This window comes from Marmota monax, unplaced genomic scaffold (assembly GCF_021218885.2).
Source record: "Marmota monax isolate L192 unplaced genomic scaffold, Marmota_monax_Labrador192_F-V1.1 WCK01_AAM20220418_F8-fsc00006, whole genome shotgun sequence".
Lineage (NCBI taxonomy): Eukaryota > Metazoa > Chordata > Mammalia > Rodentia > Sciuridae > Marmota > Marmota monax.
Genome location: NW_026693712.1, coordinates 846,093 through 865,350, shown reverse-complemented (window position 1 = coordinate 865,350; position 19,258 = coordinate 846,093). Strand labels below are relative to the sequence as shown.

The window sequence follows — 19,258 nt, the reverse complement described above, 5'->3', positions numbered from 1 at the left end:
CATATTCAACTTTGTCTAAAAATGAAGTCTGAATAAATTTATTTCAACAAGATACCTAACTAACAACTTAGGGCATTTGAAGTTAGTTTATAAATCATTTTGTTCAACTTGGTTTTAAATTTTCAAGAAAGGGACTGATCATCCTATAAATATCAACTTTAAAGAAACTATTTTGCTAGTAATTTAGTTAAGTAATTAATTCATTAGGTGAAAAAAACCCACTGCCTTATTTCATCTATTAATCCAATTATATACTGATTATTATTATATAAATTATAATGATAAATACAAATGAGAAACTTCATATACAAAAATTTAAAGTAGAAAAAAATACCTCTGAACTTTCCAAGAACTGCCTTAAATCAGGATCCTGTAGTAAAGTTGGATGTTTTACTGTTCTTTGAAGATACCTAGATTTAAGAATAAAATTTCTCCCTTTATTAGTATTTTAAATTGTATTTCAACAAAATAAAAATTTTTAAATGCAGTAAAAAGGTGTCCTCAGTCTGCCCCTTATTAGTCTACTCTCACTATAATTAATTAGAATTTTATAACATTCTACTAATTAAAAAGCTTTTTGTTAATCTTTTAAAAATTGATATAATACCTTTTTCATAATTAAGTAAGAAATGGCAGAGGGTAAGGATAAAAGTGGGAAGTGGTTAAATCATTTATCAAACTTCTTACTATAAAGTATTAGAATTTAAAGGGTTATATGAGTTTAATAATTTCATATTTAGATATAGTTAATATTGTTTCCAGTTACAATTTTAGAGTCCTAAGATACATATTTCTATATTTTACATATATGAGACACACACACATTTTTTTTAAAACTTAACAAGAGTAATTGCTATCATTACCAAAATTCAAAACATTCTACCAATGTTTTGCTTGTTAACAGATTTAAATTACACAATCAACTCTGGCACACAACTAAAGTTTCTTCAATAATTGTATTTTTAAGTTTTTGATACTTCTGTAAATATGATATATAAATTAGAAGTGAAAAAGCAATAGAGAAACATTATTATCAAAATCACTGTTAGCTCTGGGTGCAGTAACACATACCTATAATTCTTGTTTAGTCTCTTTCTCCACAGCCAAACTCTATACAATAATCGTAACTATTTTATCAATGTTTAAATGTTAATCTGTCTTTACACATTTATGTAAATCATATACTATATTAAGCTTCATTATAAATTAGTAGTTCACAGAAGAAGTTATTATGCTAGAAACAGATCATTTAGTAGATATGTGGTTTAAAAAGTTTTATTGCTTATATAATAGAGCCAAAAGAAAAATGCAGTGAGAACATTAACTTTAAAGTTTAAAATAAGTTGGTATAATCCCACTAGAATTTGATTTATAATTTTAATAATAAAATTCCCCCAACTCTATTAAAGAAATTATTGTAATTGTTTGTACTATGTATTACCTAAAGGCAGTTTGCATAAGTTGTTCAGTTTAGTGCTGGCAAATAACAGGCAATAACATATTTGTAAAATGAACAAGCAGAAAGGAAGACAAAACATCTGATAATTAATCTTTAAGAACACTTCAACATTTCACCCTAAATGAAAATATCTAATACTACCTATATTCTGAAACAGTTTTCCAAAGTGATTACTAGTCCCATGAAATACTCCATCAAAAAGATTAATTCTAAAAATGTTTGAAATATAATACATACATACACCTTTCTTTAAGATTCATATTGACTGGTATCAAGTTGGTGCTATAAGTCCAATAGGAAATAAACCTGGTATAACTGTTAAATCCTGTGTTAATAAAACTCTATTGACTATAGATCCCATTTTTCATCCTACCACTTATTAGCTTTCTGAGGAATCAGTTTTGGAAAATTATATTCTAGAAAATAACAGTAAATTTTTTCCTTCTTTTTTAAGGAAAGAGCAACTAACTAAAAATATATGTATAGCTTATATCATGTTATAATTGAGAACAGAAGTGTAAACTGGATTTTAAAACAATGAGCATTCATACATATACACCAATTCAGAAATAATATCAGAGAAAGCTATAAATATAAAAATATAAAAAAAGGATGAAGAGAAGCCTTGAGTTCAATCCCTAGCATTCCCCTCCCCAAAACCAAAACCAAAAAACAGAATGAAAAGAAAAGAAAAAAAAAAAAAAGAAGAAGAGAAGTGCTAATGATGAAAATAGAAAGGCAGAAAGAGTTTGGGTCTTGAATGACATTCATTTGTTCATTCGACAAATATTTACAGAGCACTTACTATATGTTAGGTATTGTTCTGGGTACCTGCAATACATCATTCAACAAGACACACTGAGATGTTTTCCCCAGTGGAGCTTAAGAGTTTAGAAAAAGACAAACTATAAATATAACAAACATAAATTATGTAGGATTTGAAAAGGTAGCAAGTGCTATAAAAAAGAAAGGGTAAAACAGGGTACACAGAACCAAAGGTGTAAGACATGGTGGTTGCAATTTAAATAGGTCAGAATGAAGCTGAAGATCAGAACAGACTTCAAGGAGACATTTACAACTGAAGAAGGGATGGGAGTCAGCATGCAGATGCCTAAAGAACAAAAGCATTCTAGGCAGAGTGAGTACAAAGACTTGAAGTAGGAAAATCCCTGGAGTGCAAAAAGATCAGTGTGGCCCAGAGCATAGTGAGTGATCAAGGAAAATATGAGCTCAAATAGATAACAGAGTGGGAAATACAGGTCAGGAAAACTTGGGAGTCTGTTATAAGGACTTTGACTTATATTGATTGAAATCAGATATTAATATGATCTGATTTATGTTGTTAAAGGATTATGCTAGCTGCTATATTTGAAAAAAAAAGAAAAGAAAAAAAAAGTAGAACTGCCAAAGATGAAAGTGACGAGACCAATTAGGAAACTACTGTATTTAATTAAGACCTTTGGACCAGCAGTCACTAGACTGATGAGAAATGGTTATGTTCCAGATATCAGATAGAAGAACTAGCATTCCCTGATGAATTAGATAATTCTGAACAGCTTCCTATCTCCAAATTTCTTAATATGAAAGAGTGGATTAATTAATCTATACTAACTTCTTAGACCTTGCCAATTGAGTTTTTAGGTTCTTGAGACAAACACAATTCTGATTCATTTACACTTTAAAGTTAAGAAAGGTTATATTTAAGTAACTTGCCCAAGATCACAGAGTGTAGGACAGTATAGACTTGAATTACAAAATGAATTATAAATCTTGTATGCTATTATTATGCTCCTCCAAATTTCTAAGCATATATTTGCCAAAGTGTATTCTTACCTAAAAATAAATTCACTATATGTTAAGATAAGGTACAAAGTACTCTTAAGAAAATCAAGCAAGCTATCTTAGGTATACTTTTAATAAAATAGTCTCTGCTTACTTTATTGAATATGGCATAGAGTGGTACTTGGCTATTTCACTCTTCCTAACTTGTAATACCAGATGTTTACTTTTTCATTAAAAATAGTCATCTGGATTCTCTAAATTAAATAAATAAAGTGAAACACAAAAAAATACTTCCCTGATTACTAGAGGCCTGCTCTAATGTTTAAAAAATTTTAAATGTCACATGAAAATCACTTTTATAAGTCAGATATATAAAAGGGTAAAAAAATGCAGTTTTAAAATCTTGTACACATTATAACGCTGTGTTCAAGAAGTGAATAAAACTGGTTATGACAGAAGAAATGGGATTAGGGTAAAGCTAAAGAAATGAATTCCTTTGCTTCTGTATGTTTATGCTTATATTTTCTGTAGTCATTTTTTTCTAGAGGAACAACTTTTCCTTATATGTTATACTAAGTGTTTTATACTACATGGAGTATATACATGGAATGTTTTATACTACATAGAGGTATGCTAAGTACTATATAATGCCATCAAGTTAGAAGAAAGTAGAATGTAGAAATAAATTATATGTCCTTGGTACAATAAATCTTCATTAAGTTTCTTATCAAGCATGCCATCTGAAATATTTCAAATTTACTCATAGAAAAATAAGACCTGAAAGGTTTCTCAAAGGGTCATGGTTACACTTTCAGGAAGGACTAAGTGAAATCAAGGCAGAACATTATGTACCTTTATTCTTAAAAATATTCTGTCTGTATCCCCTACCTACAATACAATCAATTCTAATGGCCAACCTAAACTTATGCAATTTCAATTTTCAGGGGAATTGCTGATTTCATAAATACAATTCTACTTTCTAGTATTCTCTAGCATAAGATTTTAAAATTGCATATTCTTTAGTTTTTCTTACTGCATGCTGTTTAAACCTGACTTTTCTGTGGCATTTTTTAAAAATGTGAACAATTTATTACTAAACACCAGAAATAAGTTGCCTTGAAAATAGTTTAAAAAAATAATTTGTACCCTGGGGTGGGGGGTGGGGGTTGTGGTGTATGTGTGTGTATCCTTAAAGCCTGTCCTACCTACCCCAATACTGATTTTAAGCTAAAAGGGAAGTAATTACCATGATAGGTTCTGAAAAGTCAAGGATAGTTTCAAATTTGTTTTCTCATTTTTAGCATAGCATGGAAGGAAAAAAATACACAAAAGTAAGGGGAACACATTGCAATTTTCATTGTTCTGAATAATGTTCATTCCATATATGGTATAACTTCCTAAGAATCTAAATACCAAAGTGGGATTATTTTTACCCAAACATTTTTTTTTTTTCCTGTAGTGTTGTGGATTTAAACCAGGGCCTCACCCATGCTAGGCAAGAACTCTATTACTGAGTTACATCCTCAGCCCTATCCAAACATTTTATCAACTCTTTATCCCCAATCACAACTACCATGTTTTCCTTTAAAAGTCTAGAAGTTTCTTAGTGCCTTGGTATCTACATCTATGATATAATTCTATCCTTTTTTTTTCTTATTAATACAGTATTTATTTGTCTTCCCTCTGTCAAACCCTGAGCCAACCACTTTCCCCATATTGCCTGAGGTAGTATAGGAAAAGGGACATACAGGGCAGACAAGACATGGGAGAAAGAATTCGAGGAGGAGACTGCTCCTTCACATGGCGAAGAGGATGAGAAAGGCCACCATCAGACAAAAGAGCCCCATGGCCTCTGAGAGGGCAAAGCCCAGAATGGCGTAGGAGAAGAGCTGTTGCTTCAGAGAAGGGTTCCTGGCATAACCAATGATAAGGCTTCCAAATACAGTCCCAATCCCAGCCCCAGAGCCAGCCACCCCAACTGTGGAAGCCCCAGCCCCAATGAACTTGGCTGCTGTGTCAATGTCCCTTGAAATGGTGCTGGTTTGGAAGCGGCGGTGAGGGATAAGTGAGGTCAGGGGACAAAGGACTGCCAAGCTGCTGAAGCTCTCATATGTCAGTGTATCTGGTTGGTTCAGAACCATTGCAGACAGTGGTCGGCTCAGCAGATGAGAGGTGCTCCTGACCAAGGAGTGGGTGGAGAGGAACCTGGAGCAGGCATACATTTTCAGGGGGTGAGGGGCCGTGGCAAGAAAGCTGCTCCCAGTGCAGAGAAGACAGAGAGGGGCTAATTCTATCCTCATTTAATTCATATATTTATATTCCTGCTTATAGCATATGAAGCAAAACAGATGTTATTTTGTTAGACTATTCATGAGGATTAATAGAATCACAACAAATATATTATTGTATCATAAGTAATAAATTAGACTTATGAGAGTAATAAAGTATTACTATCTAGAATTACCTTTCAAGAGCTGCTCTCCGTTTTTCTACGAACTCTGTAGATGATGAATCTTCTTTACCTACTTTAACCTTGGTCATACCTTTGAAGAAGTTGAGAGTTGAGATGATTTTATTGTGAAAAAGTCTTTTATGACCATTTATTCACAATTTAAAATATACTTTGAATTTGAACTTAACAAAAAAAGCTTCTAAGTTGGTAACTGCTATGTTACTTAAAAAGCAAAACATTTTGAAAAATTAAATCTCATGATATGCTAACATTTCTACTTGGTAAATAAATAATTAGGACACGAGAGAACAGATAAAACAGAAAATGAGCTATTTGTAGTTTCTTGACCCGTACTGATTATTTATACAAAAACTTACTTCAAAAAATTCTTTATCTGCAATATTTTACACTCCTGGTAAATTCGAAAGTTTTTACATTATAATGTGCATTATGGAATCTTTAAGGCAGTTAATTATGAGCAATAAATAAGGCTCTTACTTTCAGGATGACGTAAATAAAGATAAACATAACCCATGAATTTACTAAATTTTCTCCTGATTCAGATTCAAAGAGCATGTTCTTGTTTATTTATCAAAACTTTGTTTTTAGGCAGGGTCTCACTGATATTGCTCAGGCTGACCTTGGACTCCTAAAGCTCAAGTGATTCTCCTACCTTAGCCTCTCAAATAGCTGGGACTATAGGCATATGCCATCACAACCAGCACATAACAGGTTTCCTAACAGTTGAAAGAATAAGCACATTCACAGAGACATTTAGAACACATCAAATTTTGAAAATAAAAATCAGGTTAATTGGTCTTGGGGTGTAGCTAACTGGCAGAGCATGTACTTAGCATGTGGAGGCTGGGTTCAATTCCCAGCACCAAAAGAAAACAAAAAAACCAAAAATGTTAATTATTTCTATATTGTCAACTTTAATGTTAATATATTAGGCTGCAGATCCCCCACCATTCTTTTTCCTTTCAAACATGTTTTCTGAAGAAATGAAGTAATGATACAAGCTGTAACATGGAAGAATCATGAAAAAACAATAGTAAATAGATGAAGCCCATCACCAAGAACCATATATTGCATGATTCCCTTTATATAAAAAATCCTGAACAGGCAAATCCGCAGAGAAGGACAGTACATTAGCATCTTTAAAAACATTATAAAAAACTATGCAATTCTTATTCAGGTTGATATATTTGGTGAATAATTAACATATACCACCATTAATATTTTGTTTCTAAAAATCTCATTAAAATATAAAGGTTTGAAAAAGAAAACTCAGACAACTGAAATTATGGACCTTGTCTACTGCATATGGGATGTTAATTATTTCAGATATTTTATTTACTCATAAAAAAAATCCCACAACTATGTAATTCTTTGCTTCTTTTTTTCTTCATTTATCCACTCATCCCTAAAGGCAACCATTATGGCACATTGTGGGAAAATAAAACAACAATTTATCTTAATTGGTTCACTCTTAAAATTTTCAACTTGTTTTTCTAATAGTTTATATAGAATAGTATTTTTTAGTCAAATGAGGTCCTATTAAGTGGCAATGGTTATGTGCAATGACTTAGCAAAAAGTAACCACTCTTATTCCACTATTTAATACTTGAAAAACACTGTTTATGTAATTAAAACCGTCTTTTAATTTTTCTTAGACAATATATTCATTTTTATTTAAAAGTTAATAAATAACAAGACATTTATAAAATGACTATATACTGTGCTGGCTGGCTGCCAGAAAGTTCAAAGATTAATTTGTCACCTATCTTTAATGAACTGTTCAAGATTTTAGGAAAAAATTGTTTTACTTGGATTCATCCTACATTTCTTGACTATATTTTCCCTGCTAATTTCTTTATTGATATACATTTTCACTATTACATGTAGTTGCTTCAATCCTTTTCTTGAATGAAGTAGTATACAAATAATTTTTAAGCAATTTAAATCTACTTTAAATGTCTTTTAGACAATTCTACAATAATATAGCATTAAAAGTTATATAGCTCAGTTGATAGAGTGCTTGCTCAAGGTCCTGGGTTTAATCCCCAGCACCACGGGGGGGGAAAAAAAAAGTTATATTTAAAAAACAGAAAGATGGGGCTAGGAATATTGCTTAGTGGTAGAGTGCATGCCTAGCATGTACAAGGTCCTGGGTTCAATCTCTTGCCACAAACAAAATAATACATAAAAGTTTTCTTTTTTAGGTAAAGAACAAAAACAAAATTAAAAAATTAAAAAGCAAGAAATAACCAAATCATTATCCTATTGAAATAATCAAATTGAAAGTAGGAGGCAAAATAGAATTGTGGTTAAGAGTATAAGTTGAAAAATAAGAAGAAAATTCAGCTCTGCCATGTTATATGACTTTTGGCATGTAGGATAACCTTGATTAATCTTAGTTTCCTAAGTTCCTTAGTTCAGAATATCTGGAGGGTTTTAGAGACTACAAAGTCCCTACAATAATATTAAACTGCTTGTCTTTTGTTGTTCTTTAATGAGTGTCCAGAATGGAATTTTATAAAGGTTAGCTAATGTGTTATATCACAATAAATGAGTATAGAAGCACAGAAGAACAAAGCTATTTTTCTATTAAGGTAGAAATTAGAATTTACAAAAAGTTTTTAAATTTTTCGTCTTATTAAATGTTTTTGTCATAAAATTTCTTTCACGAATTTTGTGTAACATAAAGTAAGTTTATTACTTTTAAATAAATAAGATTAAATAATTTTTTCAAATACAGTAAGTGTCAACAGATGTAGCCCACATAAGCAAACACTCTCTTAAGACTCTTTAATAAATTTTAAGAATGTAGGGCCCTAGGAATGCAGCTCAGTAATAAAGTGCTTGCTTAATATACACAAGGCCCTGGGTTCAATCCCCAGCACTGAAGAGAGAAAGGAAGAGAAAAGAAGAGAAGAGAAAGGAAAGAAAGCAAGCAAACAAGCAAGAAAGAAAGAAAAAGGAAATAAAGGGTTCTTGAGACCAAAAAGTTGAAGAACTACTCAACTAGGTTTACGAATTTTAAGAGAGAGAAAATATATTACAAACTCATCAGGTTTCAAATGAATGATATCAATAAAACTGCTTTCAGGGCTGGGGCTGTGGCTCAGAGGCAGAGTGCTTGCCTCGCATGCATGAGGTCCCGGGTTCGGTCCCCAGCACCACATAAAAATAAACAAATAAAAATAAAGATGTGTCCATCTACAACTAAAAAATAGTAATAACCTTTTTTTAAAAAAACATGCTTTTCAAATCAAATGTTTAAAAAAGTAAAAACCAATAATTTAAAAATCAGTAAAATTCATTTCAAATATTTTTCAGAGTAATCATCTCAGGTATAAAGAAAAGTTGAAGTAAGAAAAAAAACAAGGACTGAAAAAAGACTGGATAATACTTAAAAAATATTCTTTTAATATTTTTTTAATTGTCAATGGACCTTTATTTTATTTATTTATATGCAGTGCTGAGAATCAAACCCAGAGTCTCACACATATTATACAAGCACTGCACCACTGAGCCACAACCCCAGTCCAATACTAAAAAATTTTAAGAAATGGAGGTTTTCCTCTTCTTTTTAAATTTTCTGCATTTTCTTAACTAAATATTACTGGTATAAGTAGAATAGTTTTTAAATATTAAATTGAGGTATAACATAAACTAAGATAAGTTTAAATAGTTTTTATATAAGCAAGGCTAACTCAAATGTTCTTTTTGGACAATATAAAGCTAAGATCCAAATACCTCCAACTCTTTGAAAATTGTTAATATATTAATAACATTAAGTATTCTGAGTGTGACTCAGTAAAATGGTATTCTACTTCCCCTAAAAGGTTATAGTTTGTAACTGCTTTCAACTTGGTAAATTTTAACCCAATATTCAAAACCTGAACCCGTAGGCGTTAGAAAATAAAACTACTAGCTATATATTCTTATATAATAAAAATAATTCTTATATAATAAGAATAATTCTTATATAATAATATTATATTCTTATATAATAAATGCACAATTATCATAATAGAACATTTAAATTACCATTATCTCTACAACTGAGATGGTGGTAATGAATGATTCTGGAATGCATAAATGTATACAGTTAAAAGGAATTTTTTTTTTTTTTTTTGCTTACTCATGCTTACCTACTATACTCTTCTCCGGGGCAGGTGGTACAATATAACCAACGTGTAAATACTTGCTTGCTAATTTGCTGTGCAAACCAAGAAAATCACTGAATCTTCTTTTAACTGAAAATTCACTCTTACTGAACATGGAAAGAGAAGTCTAAAAGTGAAGAAGAAGTATTTCAAATTTTGAACAGTACAGAATTATTCAGAATTTAACGCTATAAATAATTACGAACACACACACACACACACACTGCTCTCCTTTGCAAAAGAACACAGAGTATCTAATGTGGTACATAGACTTCTAACAATTCAAAAAACAAAATAACAACAACAACAACAACAAAACTCAAATGATTGTTTCCGTTAATGAATTTTAAATCTTTACCTCTGGCACAGATCTCCTTCTAAGTTTCAGTCCAAATATTTCCAAAATGCCTAAGGGACACCTCCACTTAAATCTCATTGACATCTCAAACTCACTATATTTTCCCCTACTCAAACACAAGTTCCATAAAAAAAGAGCATTTGACTGTACTGTTAACTAATACTAATATACTTCTTGCTTGTAACAGAGGCTGACACCATAGTAAAGTACTTAATAAACATTTGTTTACTGAATTAACAAATCTTATCTCACACTCACTTTGTTCCTCCCTACCTGTCTTTTTAGAGAGATCACTTTCACAATTACAAAGTTCCTCTACTTAGTAACTTAGGTATCCCTCTTCTTATTCCTTACATCTAGATCTAAGAAGCCATTTATTTTTCTCACTTCCAGAACCATTTCCTTAGTGTCAAGCATTATTTCTTATACCTGGGACTGCTGCAAAACACTCTGTTTTAAGATGTGATAATTTAATAATAGTAGTGGCCTCTTAACTGGCAATCCTGACCTCTACCTTGACCCTTCCAATTCATATTGAGGCCACAGAGATCTTTCTAAAACAAAAATCTAAGAGTGTTATACTCTTGCTTAAACCTCTATCATGGCTTTCCATTATACTTAAGATGAAACCCAAATTCCTATATGTGCTGCTCATAAAACATGAAAGCTCATGGCCAAACAATTCAATTATGAACCACTTCTTACAGATCCTAGAAAACACAATGCTTTCATTACTTAGATTTTTCACCAGCAAATTCCTATGCCTGCAACAAACATTCTACTACTTTCTTTTCATCTCCCACAAATCACTCCCCTCATATTTGTCTTGGTTTAGATATTAGTTTGCTCATAAGTTTTTCCTGACCCTTGGGTCTAGATTAATTCCCTTCCTGCATACTCAAACAGAACACTCAACCTATGAAATTACTTACAACTCACTGTAACAATTTCTTAGCAATTTTTATGTGAAGATAGCCTTTACAAAGACAGGGTTCATGTCAACCATAATCACGTCATATCCTCTACTATACATAGTAAGGGGTCAATATTTTATTAAAAGAGTCAAAGGCTTACCTTTGTTGTTACTCTATATGCCATGTAAGCATTCATGCCATCACCTATAAGTCAAATATTATTTTTAAAACCACGTGCTTAAAAACAGTACCATTTTAATACTGTAATGACATATTTAGTTGAAAAGGGGGGGGGGATAACAGTCAAACTAATAAAAAAGAGGTACAAAATATAATTAATATGACTCACCAACTTTTTCTGGATCCGACACACCGATTTCTATATCAAAAATATCTCCATTTGCTTCTTCTTCAATCTAGAAAAGAATAATTACTTTTTGTGTTGAAGAAGATTCCAATTTATATTATTGTCATAACACTAAGAACTATAATTTTTACCATATATGTTCTAGTAGGGTGTCATAAAATTATTTTAAGAAGTCACTGAAAAAAAACACAATAAAAGCTTTCACATTTCCTGATTATATGAAGAAACAGAATAAAATATACAAATAACAGGATAAGGATTATTTGGAGAAGTAATGGAAAAATCTCGTGTCTTCAAAATTCCTCAGATGTAGAAAAAATATTTTCACTTTCTGTACAAAAACTGTGGAATTTTTTTTGTCCAATATACTGAATCTTTGTATTCATACTTTTAAAATTATTAACTCCTTATTTTTAATACCATCATTTCTTCAAGTTAGAGCTGTTTCTAAATAATTAGGAGATAGTCATTACTTTCACCAGTAGAATCTTACATACTTGCAAAAAATTATTATACCTAAAAGCAACATTAGCACTATGATTTTTCTAAATACCAAGTGAAGACACATTCCTCTTGAAGCCAATAAAAGAACTATAAAGTTCAATTTTAAAAAGCAGTCAGTAGAATAAAATGATAACCCTATAAGACTGTAGAAAAGACCTTTTAAATGCTGTTATAAAGCAACTGGATAGCAGTTCTGCAAGAATGCTTTGTTATTATAAAAAAGCTCCGAGATTATTAACTTAGCAAAATTTTCAAGGCAATAGCAATCAATCTATCCATAAAAAGTTGAGTTTTTCTAACTGAAATCTTTTCTTCAATGATTGCCTTTTTGTACACTTTTTTAAAATATTTTTTTAGATGTAGATGGACATAATATCTTTATTTTATTTATTTATCTTTATGATGTGCTGAGGATCAAACTCAGTGCTTCATATTGGATAGGCAAGCTAGTTACTGAGCTGTAACCCCAGCCCTCTTGTATGATTTTTTAAGTAAAACTTTTTTGAATTATAACACATACAGAAAAGTATATAAATTGGTACAGCTCAATATACTTTCATAAAGTGTATACATCTTTCTAAACTCAACCGAGGTCAGAAAAAAACACTATTAATCAGTCCAGAAGGCCCTTTTACATTCTCCTACATTCATAATCTTTCCTTCGCCTTACCAATATAACCACTATCCTGACTTCTAACTCTGTTCACTAGCTTTTTTTTTTTAAAGTTCATTTCATGGAATCATGTATAAGTACTCATTTCTGTCTTATTTCCCTTAATACTATACTTGTTAGATCATTCACATTTTTGCTTGTGGGTATGTGGTTGTTACTTAATTGTGGTCATTTAAATGATCTATTTCTTTAAGAATGACTTTTTTTGGCTTTGTTTTTGGTGGGGATAGAATCAGGGGACACTCTATCATTGAGCTATATCCCCCGTCCTTTTTATTTTTGTATTTTTAAGATAGGATCTTGATAGGTTGACAAGCGAGGCTGGTCTCAAAGTTGTGATCCTCCTTCTTCAGTCTCTAGAGTAGCTGTGATTATAGGAGTGTGCCACCGTATCTGACCTATATGGATGACTTTTAAATATGTAATTTTGCCACTTAAATAACCTCCACTCCATGATTTTTTTCCTTTTCCAAATACATCTTAACAAAAATTATTGCCAAAACATGAGATTGTTTCTTCAATTGATTTATAGTCCTTCCTTTTAAAAATAAATGGTACATAACAACTTTTAAGTACCAACTTTATTTATTACATTCTTTTACAAATAAAATTCTCAAAATACCACTTTACTGTGATTAACAGTTTTCAAAGTACTTTCATATATTACCTGACCAACATAGGAGTCCTCAGAGGCACACATTATCATCATTAAGATCAGAAATGCCAGGACTGGAGTTGTAGCTCAGTGGTAGAAAATTTGCCTACCATATATATGGCACTGGGTTTGATCCTCAGCACCACATAGAAATACATAAAATAATAAACGTAATTGAGTCCATCTATAACTAAAAATATTTTTTAAAAAATCACAAATGACAACCTACTTAAGAAGGTTAAATAATATGCCCAAGTTACTGGGTTAAAAAGTGGTAGCGATAAAATCAGAATCAAGATCTTCCAACTTATTTAATCCATATTCTTTTTCTAATAGGTTTAAAAGGCTTTGATTAGGAATGACTAATAGTACAGTGATGTGATGTTAAGTGAGGAGCAAAAAAAAAAGGTACAATTTACATATTAATTTAGAATATGAACACTTTTCTATACCTCCTCCCTGGATCTATCGAAGATCACAGGAGCAGACATACTCTTTGATTCAATTCTAGGAGCAATGAGTGCAGTAGGGGTGACAGGTGTGACTGCAGGAGAAGGTTCCGAGGAGAGTATTGGTTCCCTTTCTGGGCTGTCCAAAGAAACTTCTTCTGTGGCTTCTAAACACAAATTAAACAAGTTTAAGGAAACTGCAACAAACTTCCAAAACTATACGGCAGTTAATGAATCATGAATAATATTATATACTACCCACAAATATCCAAATAACATAATTTTAAAATTGTCATGATGAAAGAATTTTCTGAATTTAGTTGTTTATCATATCTTTAAAAACAAACAGGAATTTTGTTGGTTTCAGGAAGAATTGTTTTAAGTCAGCTTAAATGACTATACTATTGGAAATTATCTGTACTACTAGATGTGGAAAGCAAAGATGTGGGCAATTCCACATTCATTTGTGTTTGATTTTATAATATATCTTATGCTTACAGTAACTTACCTCTCAAACATTTTATTTAGACTAATATTATGATTATTTTATAAAAAGGAACACAAATTTTAGGGCACAAGGCTGCCCAGAACTATACCAACTGGGATTAAAAATTTGTTATGGAAAAGTCACAAAATTAGTAACCTAAAGCAATTAATTGCCAAAGATTACGGGGTATTAAATGAACACACATATATGACGCAAAGCAAACAGGTATTTAGGTTTTAATTTAAAATGCTCATTCACTTGAAACAAAAATCTAAAATATATTTAAAATCAAACCATATCAATAAGCTGATGTCTATAGGCTATGTAATATTGTGCTAAATGCAATGGAGAAACACAAAGAAATGGAAAATATCATACCTGCCCTCAGGGAGTTTATAATCTAGTTGGGAAAACAAGACATGTGGAATGTTAAATAATAATAAGAGACTTACGAGAACAATAAGAATATTACAGGACATTTATTGCTATACCAACTATAGAACAAACACTACAATTTGAGTACAGACAGAAGACAATACTTCAGGCTGAGGAAATCTGGAAATAATTTGTAAAACTGATCTGAGGAAATTGAGATAGGCACAGAAAAAAATGAGAGAAAATTCCAAGAAAATGGAATAATAGCATAAGCAAAAAGCAGAGTAAGGAAAGTAAAAATTACAGTGACCATAATGTAAACCACAGTTGCACTGGTCTGCAGAACTGATACCAGGAAAAGGAAAGCAAGATTATAAGGGAAACTCATGACCATACCAGTGATTTCTTTTTTTAACCTTTATTTTATTTATTTATTTTTATGTGGTGCTGAGGATAGAACCCAGGGCCTCTCACATGCTAGGCAAGTGCTCTACCACTGAGCAACAAACCCAGCCCCCAGACCAGTGATTTCTAACCTTAGATTCTTATATCCTACAGGTTTAGAAAGGTAGTAATTGTAGTCAATGTGCCATTTTAATTTTAATACCTCAAATGCCTGAAAAAAGGTTGTACAGGTGGACAATGTTATCAAGTTATTCTTATTGGCTACCTAATGTTGATATAATCATTGTTATGGATCCCTTTATATTTTTATATTAAAAGAAAAAATAATAACTAAAATTTTTAAAACTGTGGTAATAAGAGGAAGAATGGACTACACATGATATAGACTATAGAAGATTCAATAAAACAGAAAGCTTTTATATAATTTCAGGCTATGAATATTGCTGGCATTTATTATTATTTTTTTAAGAAATGAAAATAATGAGCAATATGAGAAAGTAAAAAACAAAATCAGTACATTGAAGCTAGAAGGTGTTAAGATATTTAATCTACAAACAATGAGCAAAACAACAAACACCAAAACAAACTGCAAACAAAACAAAAAACTCCAAAAGTATCTGAAGAGGCATGGTTACTGCAACAGACTCATATATAAACAAAACAAAGACCCCATCCCACCCCCCGCAAAAAAAAAAAACCCTCTATGAAATAGTAACTTTATTAGACATCAGTACAGATAAAGTCATTTCAATTTTTTAATTACATTTTATTTCATTGACACTGGGTTTGGTATTCTTTGCACTAACAGGCTATTTCATAAATGCTAGCAGATTACAAAATAAATAAAGCTAAATATTGATTTATGTAGATAATATGGAAAGTGAAACCAAAAAAAAAGTAAACAGATTTAGATTTAGCAAAGTAATATAAAGTCTGTTTTAAATCGCTTTCATGACTTCTTTTAGATTTGACATTAATATACCAGAAATTCACAAGGCTTAATTTAAACCAGACCTAAAGGTTCAAGGCGATGTCCTGTGGGCATTAACTACAAAGATTGACTTTTCGTTAGAGACATACTTTGAGAACAAATATAAATTGACTATGTCAATGTCAGCTAATTAATACTTCACTCATATAGATTCCAGAGAATATTTTTTAAAAAGGAATATTCGTTATCCTTATAAATTGGCATGACCTGTTGAACAGCACAAGTGAAATAAGCTTGATCGTGTGGCAGAAACAAGTTCTAAAAGTCTAGGGCAATTTCAGTATTGGCAAGTTGTTCACCCTCATTTATTCCCCTAGGGCAGTTTCCTAAAGGATGTTCAATTAAGCACTGGTGTAGGATGTAACAAATGAAGGAAAAGCATTTGGTGAACATTGTCTACGAACACTAAAGACTTTAACACCCATTATTTGAAATGCTACCTAAAACTTAGCACACGTAACAGTATGATCTAATTTCTTTAAGGCTTTAAATCAAAATGGCTAGGTTGCTAGAGCAAGATCTATAATCTACTCACTGATATAGGAAAAACAAGCATATGTTCTCATTACTGGAAAAGTTTTCACCATCCTGATAACACATGCTACTCTCTATTCTGGTTTTCTAGAACCATTTATCCATGGAAGAAGTGATATACCTGCTTAAACTGCATTATAATAAGAATAGTATAATATTAAATCATTTATACAAAAATATTTAGTTTAGGCCTTTGATCACCTAATGTTATTATGCAACATAGGTGAGTTTAAAATAAAAGATGAAGCATAGAAAGTATATTTGAAGGTTAACAAAAAACACAGATTACTACATTTATTGTTCTTTAGTTGTTTCTCCTTTTTATTTTAAAACAAATATTGACAATTACTATATTTGAATCAGAGTATTTAGTATAGTCTTCAAGGTAAAGTAAAAGAGTGTAAACATTTCCAAATTGAGCTATGTAGGCAAATATCATTGTATTGTTCTCGAACCTAGAAAACTGATCAGTTATGCATGCTATTTAAAAAACAACAACTTTTCCTTGCACAGGTATACATACACAAAGTTGTTGTTGTTATAAAGTTTCAGTAATCTCATTTATTCTGAGACTGGTTAAAAAGTTTAATATAATGAATAATACAAAAAAACTCTATGCATTAACCTACACTGTCAAGAGGAATAAATTAAATTCTAGATTCAGAACTGCTTAGTAGAGAAAGGATTTTTGTCATCTCAGCTTAAAATGCAAATGCCATGAAAGTGCTTTTGATAATTGTCTGAAAAAGATTCTACTAAATGGAATAAAAAAGAACACTGAAATACTATAATTCTCAGTAACTATGATTAGATTCTAAGTTGTTAGAAGACTTTGGGGTAAAAAAATAAGATACGTGGTATCAAAATTTTCTTTTTTAAAATTTGTTCTGATTAATAAATGACAGTAGAATGCATTTTGACACACTGCACACAAATGGAGCACAGCCTCTCATTCCTCTGACTGTACATGGTGCAGAGTCACACCAGTAATGTAATCATACATGTATATAGGCATGTATATAGGGTAATAATGTCTGTCTCTACTGTGGTATCATAATTTTCTAACATAGCAACCTACAGGAATTCATCTGTGGTAAAACTTTTCATTGAACTAATCAAGCTGGAAATTATATAGACCTTAGTGATGAAGAACTGTGACTTCAAACATATTTGTACAAAAAATAACAGTGGTTTGAATATGGGACCACTTTAAAAGTTGAACACATATTATTAAAGTTTAAAGGAAAGCCAGTTCAACTAATTGTTAATATTTTAATCTGTGGGGCTGGGGATGTGGCTCAAGCGGTAGCACGCTCGCCTGGCATATGTGTGGCCCGGGTTCGATCCTCGGCACCACATACAAACAAAGATGTTGTGTCTGCCGAAAACTTAAAAAATAAATAAATATTAAAAATTTTCTCTCTCTCTCAAAAAAAATATATATTTTAATTTGTTTCAATAACCTTAAGATTTTGCTTTTTTAATATTAAAACATTAATTTGTAACTAAATTTTAGCCAAGGCATAGTTGTTTTTGAAGAGTCCAATGCTTTTTTTTTCCCCAGTTAGGATAAGTACACCAAATTTTGCCTCTATATGTACAATAAATTCCTCCAATATCAATTATTCACCTAAAAGTAAGCCAAAATAAAATAGGAAGTATAGCAACTTATTAAAATAAAAGATTCCAAATATAAATAAAATATAAGGTGACTTTGCAATCCATAGTTTAATTCTGCTTTGTGACAACTTGTTAATAAAAAAAAAATAGAATCGATGCTACTTTTTGAAATTTGAATACCACAATCATTAGTCTTTTGAGTTTAAGGACTGACTAAAACAATAAATTATAGCATGAAATTAATTTCCAAATTCTTAAAACTAAGAAAGGATATCAGTTTTGCTTCTCTAATCAGTCCATATATTTCACAGAATAATCTAATAGGAAATTCCCCTTAAGTTGTTATAAGAAGAGCTAAAACTAATACACAGAGTTTATGTTTTGCTTTAGAGAATATTTTATCATAGAATATCTAACTACTGTTAAACAAATAAAAAGATATGATAATTACCTGCAAAAAGATCTTCTCTGTCATCATCTAGTACAACTTCTGCAGGTTTTGGGCCATTAGAGTTTGCACTGATATCTTCTGCAGGAAGACTAGCTGGTTCTGGAGAAGATGGGCTCGACTATTAAAAAGAAAAATAATTGATAAGAGATTGGGTGTTTATAACTGTTGTAATTATGTCCTATACACTAGAGAAACAGAATGTCCTCTCATTAAGAACGACTATTTTCTCCTGTCAAGAATAAACCCAAAACATACTTTTAATTAACTCTACTCCTTTCTTAACCAAAATTCACTTCAGATTTTAAAAAGAAACCCTTTGCAGCCATTCCCTTAGAGGCACTAATTTATCACATTGAGTTATGATTAACAAAAACCAAATTTAACGCTTCCATCATCATAGACAACAGAATCAAAATCAGGCAAGTCCCTTGATTTTTTAAAAAAAAAATTTATTATTTTATTTTCTTACACAAATGGAGCACAACTTTTCATTTCTCCAGTTATACATGATGTAGAGTCACACCATTTGTGCAATCACACCCATACACAGGGGTAATAATGTCCATTTCATTCCACCATCTCCCCGCCACACAACCCCCCACACCTC

General features: G+C 31.2%; 2 protein-coding genes across 2 annotated transcripts in view; both read right to left on the bottom strand.

Moving 5' to 3' along the window:
* The window catches only part of Snx2 (sorting nexin 2), an 80,814-nt gene that overhangs the window by 20,916 nt on the left and 40,640 nt on the right, over window positions 1–19,258 (bottom strand). Inside the window, exons 2-8 of the mRNA XM_046459991.2 lie at window positions 18,652–18,769; window positions 13,792–13,955; window positions 11,490–11,556; window positions 11,301–11,344; window positions 9,854–9,995; window positions 5,706–5,784; window positions 335–410 (exon numbers count right to left, since the gene is read on the bottom strand). Coding sequence (XP_046315947.1) covers window positions 335–410; window positions 5,706–5,784; window positions 9,854–9,995; window positions 11,301–11,344; window positions 11,490–11,556; window positions 13,792–13,955; window positions 18,652–18,769 — 690 coding nt within the window. The remainder of the gene's footprint in view (window positions 1–334; window positions 411–5,705; window positions 5,785–9,853; window positions 9,996–11,300; window positions 11,345–11,489; window positions 11,557–13,791; window positions 13,956–18,651; window positions 18,770–19,258) is intronic.
* On the bottom strand, window positions 417–5,627 carry LOC124103409 (ATP synthase F(0) complex subunit C2, mitochondrial). The gene has a single exon (XM_058584199.1). It carries the CDS (start codon window positions 5,539–5,541, stop codon window positions 5,038–5,040), a length of 504 nt encoding a protein of 167 aa, XP_058440182.1. The 5' UTR covers window positions 5,542–5,627; the 3' UTR covers window positions 417–5,037.